This window comes from Thunnus thynnus, chromosome 6 (genome assembly GCF_963924715.1).
Source record: "Thunnus thynnus chromosome 6, fThuThy2.1, whole genome shotgun sequence".
Taxonomy (NCBI): Eukaryota; Metazoa; Chordata; class Actinopteri; order Scombriformes; family Scombridae; genus Thunnus; species Thunnus thynnus.
The window spans coordinates 16,896,911-16,912,858 of NC_089522.1; the positions used below are offsets into that span (position 1 = coordinate 16,896,911).

At 38.6% G+C, this 15,948-nt stretch overlaps 1 protein-coding gene across 2 annotated transcripts; it reads left to right on the forward strand.

The window, feature by feature from the left end:
- Nucleotides 1-888: 888 nt before the first annotated feature.
- b4galnt1a (beta-1,4-N-acetyl-galactosaminyl transferase 1a) lies at nucleotides 889-13,524 on the forward strand. Of its 2 annotated transcripts, none has more exons than XM_067592200.1 (11): nucleotides 889-1,041; nucleotides 5,476-5,690; nucleotides 5,794-5,976; nucleotides 7,519-7,625; nucleotides 7,789-7,826; nucleotides 8,562-8,742; nucleotides 9,060-9,152; nucleotides 9,257-9,444; nucleotides 9,561-9,701; nucleotides 11,621-11,858; nucleotides 12,007-13,524. In XM_067592200.1, exons 1-11 carry the CDS (start codon nucleotides 928-930, stop codon nucleotides 12,213-12,215), a joined length of 1,707 nt encoding a protein of 568 aa, XP_067448301.1. In that variant the 5' UTR covers nucleotides 889-927; the 3' UTR covers nucleotides 12,216-13,524. The 2 variants fall into 2 exon arrangements, with proteins under 2 accessions (XP_067448301.1, XP_067448302.1); XM_067592201.1 differs by having other exon boundaries at nucleotides 921-1,006.
- The last annotated feature ends 2,424 nt before the right edge of the window (nucleotides 13,525-15,948 follow it).

The window sequence follows — 15,948 nt, forward strand, 5'->3', positions numbered from 1 at the left end:
GTGAGCACAGTCCGTCTTTGCTGTCTTGTAACACATAAATAGAGCTTCTGTTTCATCCTACCTGTAAATACTCCTCATAACAGCTTCAAGGCCTAAGTCATTTTGCACTCTGCAGCTAATGTACCTGTAGATGGTGCTGCAGGTTGTGGTCTCAGACCTGCAAGTGTTCTGCTGATCAGGGTCTGAAAAAAACAATGTGAAGGGAGAAAAGGGGCATAGCATTAATATTGATCCCCTATTGCGATCATGCTTTAAACTCTGAGAAGTAATAGCATTTCAATGACAAATAATCACGGTAATATTACACTGCATTTTTAATCAAAAAGATACCTTTACGTATGACACTTATTTTTTTCCTCTGCACTGCAAAGTAACAAACTGTGGTAATCAAATTCATGAGTGTCAGTTCCTCTTTTTATTGAGTCCTTAACTTATAACTTAGTGGTTTATTGTTTTGTGCATGGATGGGGGGTGGGGCGATTGTATTGTTTTTAATTGTGTAAAGTACTTTGTGTTACATTGTATTTGTATGAAAAGTGCTATATAAATAAAGTCTGAAATTGTGTTATCAGCACACACTTTATTTAATTGACTTTTACTTAAGACAATTTGACACTCGAGATTCATTATCTTCGCATCTGAAAACCTAATTTTAGACTAACATATGAACGCCTTGCTTAAAAAAACATCTATAAAGAACACCAAATAGTTCGCCTTCAGAAATATTAAGACATTAATCAAGGAAACCTGGCAAATTAACGCAAAAATCACGTCATGGAAATATTACTTCTAGCGAGTCTAATACAACATTGACGACTCTTAACATCCATAAACTATATTTGACTATCAGCTACTTACAAACAACGGTAACGTGACAGCTTATCCGGCACCTGGAGTTTCCACCGGAAGTGCCTTTCTCAACACCACATGCGCATGAACCCATGGACGCGCCTCTCCCTAACCAAGGCAGCTGTCAGCCAAAGTCCAACAGGAGCTGAATTGGGAGGTGCGGAAAGTATTTATCCAACTGAAACAGCAACAGTAAGAAAATGTGTCCCTCTTTCCTGTCTGTACTTCTATTATTACAATGAATAGGCATGTTAGGGTCGTTTTTCCCATTGAAATGATAAATATTTACCAAAGAGAATGGCAGTTTAGGAGTTTGCAAACACACTTCATTTGCACTGTACTGTAGGCTTTTTGATCGGGTTTTCGGAAGAAATGGATGGGCTTCTGTCTTCTGTATAGCCTACTGTCCACTACTTTAAAACATAACATAATACGCGTTCAATAAAGAGTTGAATTACAGGATCTTTCGGGTTGCTTAATACGATATGAAAGTATTTCCTGTTATACATGGCTACCCTTTTATTTCTCCTCACGGACATACTGCACCTGTTGTGACACCAGACTGGTGAACAAAGTAATAGAGCCATATAGTCACTTGTGTAATCAATAACTCTGTGTCCTAAAATACTCTGAGCAAAACCAGTTTATCTGGGAGGCAAACCCACGCCTGTAAACTCTTCCTGTAGACACGTTTACTACAGTAACAATAGTACAGAAAAACCAGACGGTCCTGTTCATCCAGATAGATAGACTAGATATCCAACATATTTTTTTACATACATACAGACTTGTGTATTGTTGTACAGATGATTACATTTTTGTGTATACATTTTAAAATGTATTGTACTTACTTGTGACAAAGAAGGCTTTTCAATCAACCCTTATTTTCTTTTCCCTTTTTTATTCACGTTCAAGGTTGTTTTTTTGTTTGTTTGTTTTGTTTGTTTTTGTTTGTTTTGCTTTTTGGTAACACTTTATTATACAGCTCGCGCTTTACAGTGTGCCACCCCGTCATTTACCATGTGATTTCCCGGGACTTAGCTTCAGTGTAACTTCCTCGTATGATTCTGAACTTATAAAATATTTAACGGTTTCTACTAGTACTGAAATGTAGGTACAACAGAAGAAAATAAGGGAGTAACAAGGGAGTAACAGTTAGGAATTTAGAGTGGAACTTCCCGACATTTGTCATGTACCGGAATTTATGGTGTGACTAACTCGTATGAATAAGGACATGCGTATGTGGATGAAGTGCAATCAAATTAAATGCTTTTGCAATTTGCTCATGGCAGTTGTGATAATCATTGTTATGCATTGGTTTGGCATTCAAGCTTCACACACGGTTGGTGCTGGATGGGCTGAGGGACGGTGGAGGGACGCTCTGCTGTGCAGCGTAGAGCTTTTGATAGTCCACCAAAAAGCGCAAAAGAAGACAGAGATTTCAGCATGGAGGATTTAAGCCGTATCTCACTGCACTCGCGAGAATCAAATGTCAAACTGAAACATGAAATTTGATAACCCCACCGACCTACATTCTTTTATGAAAGGAGTGGAGGAACAGTTGCAGACTAAATTTATTATACTGTGGACCGGCATTGTGAAATTGTGTTGTTGCCAGTGGTGGAGGAAGTATTCAGAACTTTTACCTATGTAAAAGTACCAATACAGCAATGTAAAAATACTCCATCACGAGTAAAAGTCCTGCATGAAAAATCCTTCTTAAGTAAAAGTATAAGTATTAGCAGCAAATGTAGTTAAAGTATGAAAGTGAAAGTAGTGGTTTGGTCCCACTGACCTATAGGATATGACATTATTGGATTATTAATACTAAATCATCAGTGTGTAGGCAGTATGTTACTGTTGTAGCTGGTGGACGTGGAGCTAGTAGAACTACTTTATATGCTGTTAGCTAGTTTAGTCCAGTGGTTCCCAACCTAGGGGTCGGGCCCCTCCAAAGGGTCACCAGATAAATCTGAGGGGTCGTGAGATTAAGATTGAGATTAGTGAGATTAATGGGAGAGGAAAGAAGAAAAAATAAAAGTCTGATACACAAATCTGTTTTCAGTTTTTGGACTTTTCCTCTAATCTTTGATTGTCTAATCTTTGATCTTTGATTGATCTGAAATGTGACCCTGACTACACACTGCTTTTCGTAAGTCATCAAAAGCCAAAAAGGTTGGAAACCACTGGTTTCATCTTTAACAATGTGTTGTATTTTAAAAGTTTGTAATATTATCCATTGTGTCAAATCTCCATCTGAAAAGTAACTAAAGCTGTCAGATAAATGTATCAGAGGAGAAAGTACAATATTTCCCTCTGAAATGTAATGGAATTGAAGTATAAGGTAGCATCAAATGGAAATACTCAAGTAAAAAACTGAAAACAGATTTGTGTATCAGAACCGTCCCTCCGGCCCATCTATTCTAGCACCAACCTTCACCCACACTCCAGGGATTTATAATGCTTATGTCTTCTACTTTATTGTATGAATTTGAATAAGAACACGTTGAGAAATGGGAAATACTTTTGAAAATTAGTTCCTAGCAGGCATGTTTGTCCAGCACTACAGCAGCTCATAACAGGCAGGCTGGAGTAGAAAGCAAACTTACCTCTCTCAAGTGCACAGCTATGGCAAAAAGGGGGAAGTCACATGGATATTCCATATATTAAAGTACATTTATTTAAAATAAAGTACTCAAAACAAACCAGAATAACAAATTGGTGGGGTGAGTCTGTAAGGTCAGTAATGTAGGGGGTGGATGAGTGAGTGTATGCTGTATAGGTGTTGTAGGGTGGAACAAAGGAAAATAACTAAACAATGCAGGAGTTTGTGGGGGAGAGAAGAGAGAGTCTGAACTGGCAGATTCTCCGGCTTTATGCATGGGGCACACTGGGCCCAGGTGTGTCCATTCTGCTAATCAGCCTGGCCTCAGGTTCCTTTCCCCTGCAAACAAAGCACAGCAGCAGCAAGCAAAGCAGAGAGGCTGTCACACTGTCCCAAAGAGCACATTGCTCTAAATGTTCCACTTTTTGTGGTGAGACCAAACAGCAACCTGTGGGGCTGAAGAGTGTAACCAATGCAGAAGAGCCAAAAACCGCAGTTCCTTGAATGGCCACTTGACTGGCTCCAAAAGCGAGTCAATACCATTGACTGTATATTAATATGGACGATACATCTCCACTTCCTACCATTATGCAAAAGTGAAGCCAAAATAACTCATTTTCGGGAGCTGCCATTTTGCATGTGTGACGTCATTTGGAGCTAGAGTCTGCGCAGTAGAGTTGAGCGGTGGGATGATGGCCCGCAGGACACGTCCCCTCAGCTGCCCTGACACCTGACGGAGGTTTGAGAGCGGCTGTCACAGTTGTCAATCATGACATTACAACCCCTTTTTATATTGTCAAATAACTAATTAAAACAAACTTATCAGAAAAATTAGCACATAAAAATACATAAATTTGATAAGACCTACCCAAAGTGACAGAAACCATCTTTGGGAAAAATTTATTCAACATGTTTTTTGATTTTTTTAGTTTGGCTCATGTTCTATCTGCTAACATTGAGGGGGCAGGATTTATGACCTATACTGCAGCCAGCCACCAGGGGTTTTTGGCTTCACTTTTGGGGAGCTGTCATGACTTCCATCTTTCTATACAATCAATGGTCAATACCCATAGACCCCCATTTTAAAATGCCCAACTTTACAGCGGAAATAAACATGTTTACAGCCTGGTACAAAAAACGGTTTTGGTCTCTGTAGCAAATTTCCGTTTTCATGACAACTGTAGGGAGGGTGAATTTTTTTTATAATTCACATGCATGATTAAGGAAGTGACTGCTTTGAGTGACAGGTCACTAGCCGCTAGGTGGCTTGTTTCAGCAACCAGGCTTCATTCGGCCCACCTCAGCTCCACCTCTTTGACCATTTTGGATTAGCTGGAAGTTAGGCCGAGTCAGGCACTGCCAAGATGGCCACGGCCGGAGCCGCCCACTTTGAGCTTCAAAACCGCTCTTCAGAAACCAATGGGTGACGTCAAGGTGGCTGTGTCCATATTTTTTCAGTCTATGAGTGAGACTTCAACTTATTTTGCTTGGCAGCAGAGTGTCACATAGCAGTTGTGATTATGGACCAGCCACTGGATTGTTGAGGACAATACTCATATCCATATTTATAAAAAAAAACCATAAAAAAACCCTGATATATCAGTTGATTGTAATTCTCTTAAAACAAACAATTAACATAAGCAATCTTGAAACAGATCCCTTTTAAAGAATTGTGATAGATACTCATGGGGGCATTTTACAATCAAAAAACTTTTCGGTGCTCTCTGGTAGACAAATTATGTTATGGTGACACAGTTAGTTTGGCATATCTTCACTGCATTTTCTTGTTACTCATTGGCCGACATGTACACTGGGACTTATTGCTCTGACAACAGCTCCAAATAAATTTAAAGCTAGCTTTGAACAACCGAAAAATCCAGTCTGATCAAACTGTCAACAATCCAACCAAATATAGTCATTCCTATACAATGTAGCGGACCCTGGTCTTTCACATGTCATTTCCTTTTCCTAACCCTGTGAGGCCTATCCACTTTTGACATTGCTATTAATCTTCATTCTAGATGCGTGCCTGCAATAAGAAGAGTTTTGGACTGATTGTGATCAGTGGACTTGTGCTGCTAGCCCTGTTTCATGCTTGGAGCCCAGGGACCAGCTCAGAAGTTGACATACAGCCAAGACAGGGGAGTACAATAGAGAAACTCCTTGAGGAGAAGATTCGAAAAACCATCAGTGGCTATCCTAACATTGCCTACCATATAAAGGAGGATGTGGCATGGTGCGTTATTGGTCGGGCTAACTGTTATTTTGTCGAAATTCTGCTCTGAATTGTCATTTTGATCCTTATCAAATCAAACAATATAATTTTTTCCCCAATGCAGTCGCTTGGCAAAAAACACATGTGTATGTCTGGCTGATAAGGAGACCTTTCACCTGCCTTTCTCCAATCTACTCTTCCCACGTGTGTGGGCCCACAAGCTCGACCTTGCATTCTTAGAATCCCATCCAGACCCAGAAGGTGTAAAGCGTCACAGAGCTCAGGAGTACAGCAGCTTTCAGAAGAGGTAAAGTAAAAATTTTGACAAACACAACCATCGGCAAACACACCCTTTTGTAATTATGAACCTGTTATCTTTCTTATATCTGTTTTCAGCTGTTGTCCTTACAAAGATGATAAATGCTTTGTAAGATTGTGAGAAAGTCTGTGTAATTTAAGGGTTGGTCCGATGACCCACAAGGTTTTGTCATGATGAATGACCTAAGTTTGGCAAAACACTGTTGAGTCGTGTGGTAATGTATCAGTTGACAGCTAGCCGACACACACACATCACATCTTAATACACTGACACTGCAGTCTATTTAAAGTCCTCATTGATATTCTAGCTGTACACTGACACATACTTTGTCCTTCACCTCAGTCTCCACCTCTAGTTCTGCTGTGTTTGTATACTTTGTATGTACAAGTTCATTTGCAATGTGGGGTTATTTGCAAACCTTCTTGCATGCTAGTTATTAAGTGGATGCCATGGATGCACTTAAGCAACCTGGCTACTGTCAGGTTTCTGCAGCAATCAGATTTCTTTTACATCATGTAAACAGGAAACCAGCGTTCAAAATTTGAGATAGGGTATGAGAGAGCCCAGTTTCTACTCAGCATTTTACATGCGGCGACTCTGCAGTCAGACCACATTTTGCCATTTTCTCACATGTTGTGGCAGAAAAGGGGGACATATACATACTCTGTCTGGGACTTTGGAGAGTATCAGCGTATGTCTATGAAGATATGGTGCTGGTGGTGCAAACAATTCATTTCATCAGTGGTATTTTCCAATTAATTGTTTAGTCTATAAAATTTCAGAAAATAGTGAAAATACTGTTAAAATAGTTTAATAATCCACTTACTCAGAGGTGTGGAACAATAATTGTAGCGCTTGAGTTCCACCTGGAACCCACCTATTTTGGCAGTGCACCACTTAGCTGTATGCAGGTAGCATGCTCATGGATGTTAGCTCACCGGCTTATCCAAGTTACCCTGCTTACCCATGCTCATATAGTGTCCGTGCTGTCATTATTAAAATATGCGCACTATGATAATATGCATCTCCTCACCCCCTCCCCTCTCTGTGACAGTCAGCTTTTCACTCAGCCTTTCAGTGAAGCTGTTTGGAACAACTATAAACACATTTGATTTCCGATGTGATTGGACAGCGCGTCATAAGAACCAGCTCTGAGTAACCAGATAACAGCTGTCAGCAGAAAACGTTGTTTTCCTTTTCCACTGAAGCAACTGTTTCAGTAATAGTTGTGGCCAATGAGCCATTGTTGGATGTTTATATTTTTTTGAAATAAAGGTCCAAAATATTATTTTCTTCCTTTAATTTTTTTCCTGCTGTACCAAAAACATACTGAACGGTGACCCCAAAACTGAGGTACATACTGAACCATGAATTTTGTGTACCATTACACCCATAGGTCAAAATAATGAAGTGAGTGATTCCTGACATAATTTATTACTGGAAGTAATTAGGGCTATGGTGTTTATTGCATAGTGATGTAGAATTGCAATGATGTAGAACTTTCCTGTCTAACATATTCTGTATGTGAAGGTCCTACAATCCTGCAGATGTGCCCATTATAGCTGAGGCCAACAGTCCTCTTCAGTATCCTACCCAGGGTGTGGAGGTGCGACCCCTCAAAACCATCTTCATTCCTGGTAACAGCATATCTAACATGACACAATACATGATATCAAAGATACATATATCAGTTAGCTTTAATTCTATGTATTTTTTATGCTGCATTTGCTGTTTTAGTTTAACTGAAATGCTTAACCATCATCCCATATTTGATCTCTAATAATTTCTCTCTTTTTGTAGGTTTGAGTCTTAAAGAAAAAAAAAGATCTAACTACACGGTAATTTCATCATTTTCAGGTTTTCATTGTGGTTGACATACCCATTTTTAGCCATGTATGATGGTCAGTCGGTCAACCACTTTGGATTGCCATCAGATTTGTTATACACATTACCATCCCCCTCAGGATAAATTACAATGACTTTGATGAACCCTTAAAGGGTCTATATGTAGAATTGTTAAGCAATTTACATGTAGTAATCATTTTTTATTGCCGATGAGTGAATGGGTAGTAATGTAACATAAAAAATGACACCTTTCTTGGTTGTCTGTAATAGCCTGTGGACTGATTTATATGTGAAGGACCCAGGCCAGATTTTCAGTGAAAATCCAACAGAAGGGAAGTTTTTGCACACTCCTTAACGCCTTGCCTTTCTCCCGCTAACGTCAACAAACAACCAACATAACTACACAGCAACACAACAAAAACTGTGCTATCTGACTAGAAACCCTGCAGATATTAGCTCTCAAGCTAGCAGCCTCCATCAACCACTACAAATTTCACAACAAAACACAGCGCGTTGCTGCCTGCAGTGTGGTTGGCTCTCACCAGCCAGAAGCCAAAGCGCAGCAGGAGCCTCTGTGTGTGTGAGCAAGCGGGTGCATGTACATACAGCCGGAAGTGTGGGGGGCTCACCAAGCTGCTAGGGTGGCTGCAGACTTAGTCTGGTTTCTGTCTAAGTGTTTAACTTTTTTGTTTATTTCTTTTCCCAAAACCATGCAAATGGTGTAACAGGTATATTTGACAGCAACAATGGGGATTTTTGATGTTGCTGCTACAGTAGACAAGGTCTCTGTTAAAGGAGAGGGAGAGAAGCACATGATACTTTCGAGTCCTCTTCTCTCTGCTCTGAACAAGCAGCTACAGTTCGTCACCTATACAAACACTGTGTTCCATCCCAGTACAGCAGATACAGGTGAACTTATCCTTCAGTACTATACTATATAAAGAGTTTCATCCTAATGCTCAACTGTTATACACAACATTCTTTTGCAACATAAAGTAATGGATTAATACAGAATATGGTAAATGGGTTTAGGGTTAGGCAGACACAGCTCTCAGAGGTGGTACATGTCAGTCTGCAGCCCTTTCAAAGCCAACAGTAAAGATGGCAGTGACAAGGACTGCAATGCATAGGCAATTACCGCATGACATGACACTTGTCTTAACAATGATAGAAATATGCATTGCTCCATCTCCTCCCCCTCTCACAGCTGTTGTTTTGTCCTGCAGTTCAGTTTGCAACTGAAGGTCACCAGTCATTTTTCACCATTAAAGTTGGACACAGAATTATCCCAAAACTTTACAACTCTGGATACCAAAGAGGTTTGTGAACAGTTACATCATTATCAATTGTATTATTTGAGTTAAATGTATCAGTACCACAGATGATCATTTTTGTTGTTTGTGTTTTTTTGTTTCCATTTAAGAGTACAATATTAGTGCTCTTGTTACCATAGCCACCAAGACCTTTCTGCGCTATGACAAGCTCAAAGTACTCATTGACAGCATACGGCAATATTATCCAACCGTCACCATAGTGATAGCAGATGATAATAAAGAGCCTCAGCAGGTGACTGGGCCTCACATTGAACAATACATCATGCCATTTGGAAAGGTAAAGAAGTTTGAGTATGTCTCTATGAAGTATCATGCACTGTGAAATGAAGTGTCACACGTGGTGATTGTTACATAGTTGGATTAATGTGTGTTGATCCTCCTTCATGTGTACAGGGTTGGTTTGCGGGAAGAAACTTGGCAGTGTCTCAAGTGACCACCAAGTATGTGCTCTGGGTGGATGATGATTTTATCTTCACTGCAAACACCAAGCTGGAGAGGATGGTGGACATCCTAGAGAAGACCACCTTGGATCTGGTGAGTTACAGTACAATGTGTGTGACCTGATGGTGACTGTGAACACAATGAAGTGTTCACACTTAAATTGTGATAAAAAAAAAAAGAGAATTAGCAGTATTAGCCTTGTTCCAGAATGCTGGAACAAGGCTAATACTGTATGAAATCCCAGTTGCAGAACTCATATCTCCTCAATCACGACTCTACTTCACTGGCCGCAGGCGAAATTAATTTTAAGACTCTGTTAATCACTTTCTATAATTAAGCTCCCATATTCATTTGTCCCTCAGTCAAAACTCAAAACCTGAGATGACCGAGGTTTTACTTTCACTTTTGTAATGTTGTTTACAAACCTTTTTGTACAGACAGGCATTTCATGGATATTATTTACTGCCATAGTAAGTTAGTATTATTTGTTGTTTTACTGTAGCTTTTAAACTGCCTGATGTTTATCAGGCAGTTTAAAAGCGATAACTGTAATCACCAGTGATGATAATGTCGGTATGCTGCGGCCAACTTCTGTTTTTGCTGTTTGCTACTGTGAGAGCTTTTTGCCTTCAGTCTGCGCCATTTACATTCAGAAAATTAAACTCATGCTTCATTGCAATTTGGCCCTAAAAATATGTTGGTTGCCTTGACTGTACATTTACATTAGCATTACATTGTCATAATATTAAGGGAGCAGCTATGTGTATATGCAAGTGGTTCTGTGAGACTGTACACCATTAGTTTAGCATGTTAGCATACTAACATTTGCTAATTGAACCCTTGAACCCCTGAACACAAAGTACAGCCAAGGCTGTTGGTAATTGTTGAGATATTTCAGTCTGGACCAAAGTAGTGAACCGAATGACATCCTTTTTGTTGTTGTTGCGTGGATGGAGGGTGGGGGGCCCTGCACCACATATGCACTCATTATCATGTTTTTTTAAGGTGTGAAGAACTTCCTTCTTCTTTTTGTCAGTTAAGGCGTTGTATCCACAATATTGTCTACTTCTGTTTAGAGGCAATGATGAAACGAGTGTGATTCTTCAATACTGCCATGCATGTGCATTGAATTGAATGAAGCCCTGGTTTGCTTATATTGGTATCCTCTTTAAAGGATGGATTCACAATTTTTTCAAGTCTGTCTTAACATAATAGTCAGGTGCCCAAATTAACATTGAAATTGGTATTTCTGGCCATAATTATTCCTTCTGTTCATACAGGCCATTAGAAGATCTCTTCATAATGCACTTACAATGTAAGTGATGGAAGAAGATATCTTGATTTGACTATGAACGTTGATAAACGTTAGTGTTTTTAGGGCCAAAGTCCCTCTTTTTGTTACTATACTTCCACCACAGCTCAACAGGGAAACACTGTCTGAGGAAACACAAAGAGGGACTTTTGTGCTAAAATGACTGAAAATGTGGCAGATATCCACTTGATATGACTGACACAGAGTGCTGAAGCCTCCCCCATATACGGTTAAGATAAACTTTTACATGCATTTTTGCACAAAATGACTGTGTGGACACACTGTGGATTTTGTCCTCCATCACTTACATTGAAAGCACATTTGAAAGAGATCTTTTGATAGCCAGTATAAACAGGAAGAATGAGTACAGTGAGGAAAACCTCTTGCAGTGTTCATATGGACACCTGACTGTTGTTTTAAGACAGACTTGAAAATTTGTAAACCTATAATTAAATATAGAATCTGATGGCTCACTGCTCTTAGATGTATGTTAATTAACCATCCCAACATCCCTTTCACATTCGCAGTGTCAGACTGCTTTTGTTTTTCCCATCTATATTATTATATATCTATATTATATCATGCATTGTTATTCAGTTTGTGACTCCACGGTATGTGTGTGTCTATCTACAAACTGTTATTTCTTGCGTTCTTAAGTATTTTGTTTGTGTTAATATTTTTGCTTTTTTAATGACGACAGGTTGGTGGTGCAGTGAGAGAGGTGACAGGTTACACTGCAACATACCGTCACACCATTTCAGTGGAAGAGGGAGGAGAAGAGGGTGACTGTTTACATATTAGACAAGGCTACTATCATGTCATTGAGGGATTTCCCAATTGCGTGGTGGCTGATGCTGTCATCAACTTCTTCATGGGGAGGACAGACAAGGTGCAGCAGGTGGGCTTTAACCCCCGCCTGGCACGGCGCGGTCATCTGGGTGAGTCCGTCTTAAATTATCTGCTATCAAGATATTAACACAGCAATTTATGTTAGCTATTTTCTACTTTAGTACGGCTGTTGTGACATTGTTGAGTTGCTTCAGATTGGAAAGATGCTCAAAACAAAATGTTCTTTTGTTACTGCAGAGTTCTTCATCGACGCACTGGGCTCCCTCCACATTGGCTCCTGTCATGATGTCATTATAAACCACACGTCAAAGATTCAACTACCTTGGACTAAATCAGACTCACAAAAGGCTTATGAGAAATTCCGCTACTCCCCCAGTACTGAAAATAACCTTTATAACGAAGTCTTCTATTTCAAGAACAGGTTCAAGTGCATGACCAGTCAGTGAAACCTGCGCTTTTACTTGTGTGTTTGCTGCTTTAATTTGAGGATAGATGGGAAATTGTTGTTTTCAGGTAAATTTAAGACAAAAATTGAACGTTGTATTTTACAGCTTGTTTACTGCCTAAAGACTTGCTGTTGTGTGGACAAATTTTGTTCTGTGAAGAGAATATGGTTCTTTGGTGTATAGAGAGAAAAAGGATCCTATCCTAACCACTAACCTCCATATGTAGTATTTGCCCACTACAATATGCACTAAAAATGCCATGTTTTTGGCCATAGTAGCATGCTGGCAATGTTTGTACAGAGATTTGTGGTCTACAAAGGATGGATCCTACCGACTTTGTGGATCCACTGATTTTTTTCCTCTTGGGCCACCATTCAGAAATGTATTTCCCATTAAATGTGGTATAGATGATCATGGTGCCCAGAGGATAAATTCTAGTTACTTTGATGATTCCCGAGCTTTTTCACTAACACAACATGTGAATGTTAAGTGTTTTTTAGTGAAATGTCTCAATAACTGTTAAACTGATTGCCATAAAAATTGGTACACGCAATCTCACCCAGGATTAAATGTAATAATAAACCCCTGACTTTTTATCTAGTGCCACCATCAGGTCAAAATTTCAGTTTATCCAATATTTTGGTTTATGACCAAAGACTTAATGTCATTCCCATCACTTTCAGCTGTACTTTGTGTTTAATGCTAATTAAAAATGTTAGTAGGCTGACATGGTGACATTAGCATTTAGATCAAAGCTCCACAGTGCCTATGTACAGCTGGCGGATGTTAAATAGTAATTCACCACAGAGACATTAGTGGCTGGGATGTAATGTGGCTGCACATAATAATTCATACAAGACATAGTGAATCGTCTATGTTGAGGCTTAACTTTTTTGTTTAGTTTTGGGGGGGGGGGTTGTTTTGTTTTGTTTTGTTTTGTTTTGTTTTGTTTTGTTTTGTTTTGTTTTGGGTCAAAGTTTCATTGGCACACCACTACCTCTTAGAATGGCAGCAGCTGGGTATTTCAAATTATAAACATCTAATCTTCTATCTATGTCCCTTGTTACAATATTTCAGTGACATATTTATTTTGATATTTTGATTTGTTAATTATTTTCATAAGCAATTGGTAGGCTAGATGATACATATAATTAAAATTATTTGACTTAGCACAATTTAAATAAATACATGCTATTTATTGAGCAAAACTTACATTATATGTGTATCTTGGTGTCTCAATCACGTACATCTTCCCACTCTGAAATTATAGCATCATCACTGTAATGGACGCTATAAGGAAAGGAGCATCCATATCTGAAAAGGAGCTCAAAGAGAAGGTACATTTAAAAGCACTTGGTCTTGATCCAGTTACTTCAACTTTATAGTTTGAAGTTCCAAGTTTGTAGCTTTGTAATTAAAAAACGTGTATAAAAAAGAAACTATTACTTACTATTTTAAGCCACTTAAAGGTTGAGACTCATCATGAATCAAATTCAAACTTGGCCCAAGGCTTTATTGTGGTCCGCTACTCAGGGAACATTTATGTTTATAAACTGTTTTTGAATGTATGTAAAAATGTATATAAAGGTTTTAAGGGGAGTGTTTACATTGCACTGTTGTACAATTAACGAATGGATTTTGTTTGTATTTTGCTTTTTAAATAATACAAGTGAGGAAATAATAGCCTGTAATGAAATGCTATTGATAGTAATTGTATTCTTTGGAGACACACTGAAATTAAATTACCCTTTTGCCAAATAATTGAACATGTGAAGAACCTTTGCAATATTTCAAAGTAATATTGAAATATTCAGTTTGTTTTAAAATTGTAGTTCATGTATCTTTTTACCAGCTCATTCCTCACATTTTCTTTTTCCTTGATTATCCAAATTCTCTTGCTATCTCTACCTATATGTTTACTCTCTTAATACCTCTATCCGTTACCTGTGTCAGTCTTTGTGTATCTTCTTGGCAGTTGTTACTTCATCACTCAGCCCTTCCTCATTTCTATTCTAACTTTATCTCCCAATATCCTTTTTTACTCAGAGCAGTGGTGCAACATTCAGCTGACCTTCCTTCCATGAACATTTTGTCACACTTCCACTTTCCACTCCACTCATGTGAAATTATTATTGTTCAACGTCTGCATCTTTTTTTCTTTAGATATATTCTCTGCAGAATACAGTTAAGTAGAACAATATGGGAAATATGAAAAAAAAAAGGATTTGTGTTGCTAACCATTGCAATCTTTTTTAAAGGTGTCCATCTCTTTGGTAGCACTTCAGTATAACTGTAATGTTTCTATGAGAGCTGTGGTCACTTTGACTTTAACAAACTAAACTTGGGTCGATTAAACAATGTAAAGTAGAAAATGTTGTTATGTTTCCATTAATGAGAACAGCAGTGCATCAATGTTTTTGTGCTAAGCAGGGGTGGGTAGTAACTCGTTACAAGTAATGCAAATGAGTAAAAAAAAAGTAGTTTTTTAGGAACTGTAACTTTTCACCTTCCTTTTTAAACTGTAGGCTACTTTTACTCTTTAATCGAGTATTTTTTGGGCCAGTAACCTACTTCTAACTTCCCTACATCTGCCGTTTATACCTTTGTTACAACTAGTCTGTTTTCTGGTATGAATTAAATGAGCTGTCATCCAAGCTGTGTGCGCGCGGTTACGCAGGAGAGCTTTAACCTGTCTCACTTCCGGTACAAAGAGACATGCTCTTGTGCCAGATATTAATGAGCTGGGGAAATGCAAAAATTGAGAAAATCAGGCAAATACCTTTTCAGTTTAAGATTTGGTTGTTCTGCTAATGTAACTCAAATCCAGTAACTGCACGTCATACCACTGGTGGCTGTTTTGGAAAGCATCCACCATCCCCCTTTCACAAGCCGACAGAAATATTTTCACTTTTCATTAATGGCGTATTAAAAGCGTATTTAGTCTATGCAGAACAAATGTAGGCTACACACCATATAAACATTTAAGTCACTGGATTGATTGATCGGCTGCACTAACAGAATCCTCTCGTTGCGCAGAGCATTGGTTGTTATTTGTTTTACAGCGACACGCAATGGTGAAACTGATCTCGGCTTCCACTCGGTAGGCTACCAGTTGTTATTTACTCAGGAAACAATCATTTTGAGAAGGATAGGGAGAGAGCAAACATGGGTGGATAAAATAGTTCTGTTAGGCTTTACGCGTGGTCTCCCTCTCTATATAGGCTTACCCTCCTTCATTCAACAATGGGATGCTCCCGTGCTATTGGCACAATAACTCTTTATGTTGTAAAGATTATGTTCATAGATGCTTTAGGAATAATCATAATAGTCCATATCAAGATAACAACAGATACAGGCAACAATAGCACGCTAGGCAGCTATCAAGTATTTTAAAGAGATATCTTCATGTAGATTTTATTTAAGTAAAATCATTATATTGTAGAGAAATAGCTAAATTGGGGATAATCAACATTCAAAGCAAAGTGCATTCCATAGAAATAACCATGTTGCACAGCTGATGTAACACTTATTATTCCAAAAACATTCTTGAAACTTGACATGTACTTGTATAAAATGACTTCTGAAGATCTCTGGCCTGTACACACTAAACAATATTTAAAACACAAAATAACTTGTACTTTGAGCAGTTTATTGACCAAGTGCTTTTATACTTTTATTTGAGTAGGTTTGTCAATTGGTAATTTTTACTTTTACTTGAGCAATTTTTTTGCCA

Coding starts and splice junctions, on each gene's coding strand:
- b4galnt1a (XM_067592200.1), top strand. CDS start 928: ATGCGCATGAACCCATGGACGCGCCTCTCCCTAACCAAGGCAGCTGTC. Junction 1,042..5,475: donor ATCCAACTGAAACAGCAACA/GTAAGAAAATGT, acceptor TCTTCATTCTAG/ATGCGTGCCTGCAATAAGAA. Junction 9,153..9,256: donor CAACTCTGGATACCAAAGAG/GTTTGTGAACAG, acceptor TTTCCATTTAAG/AGTACAATATTAGTGCTCTT.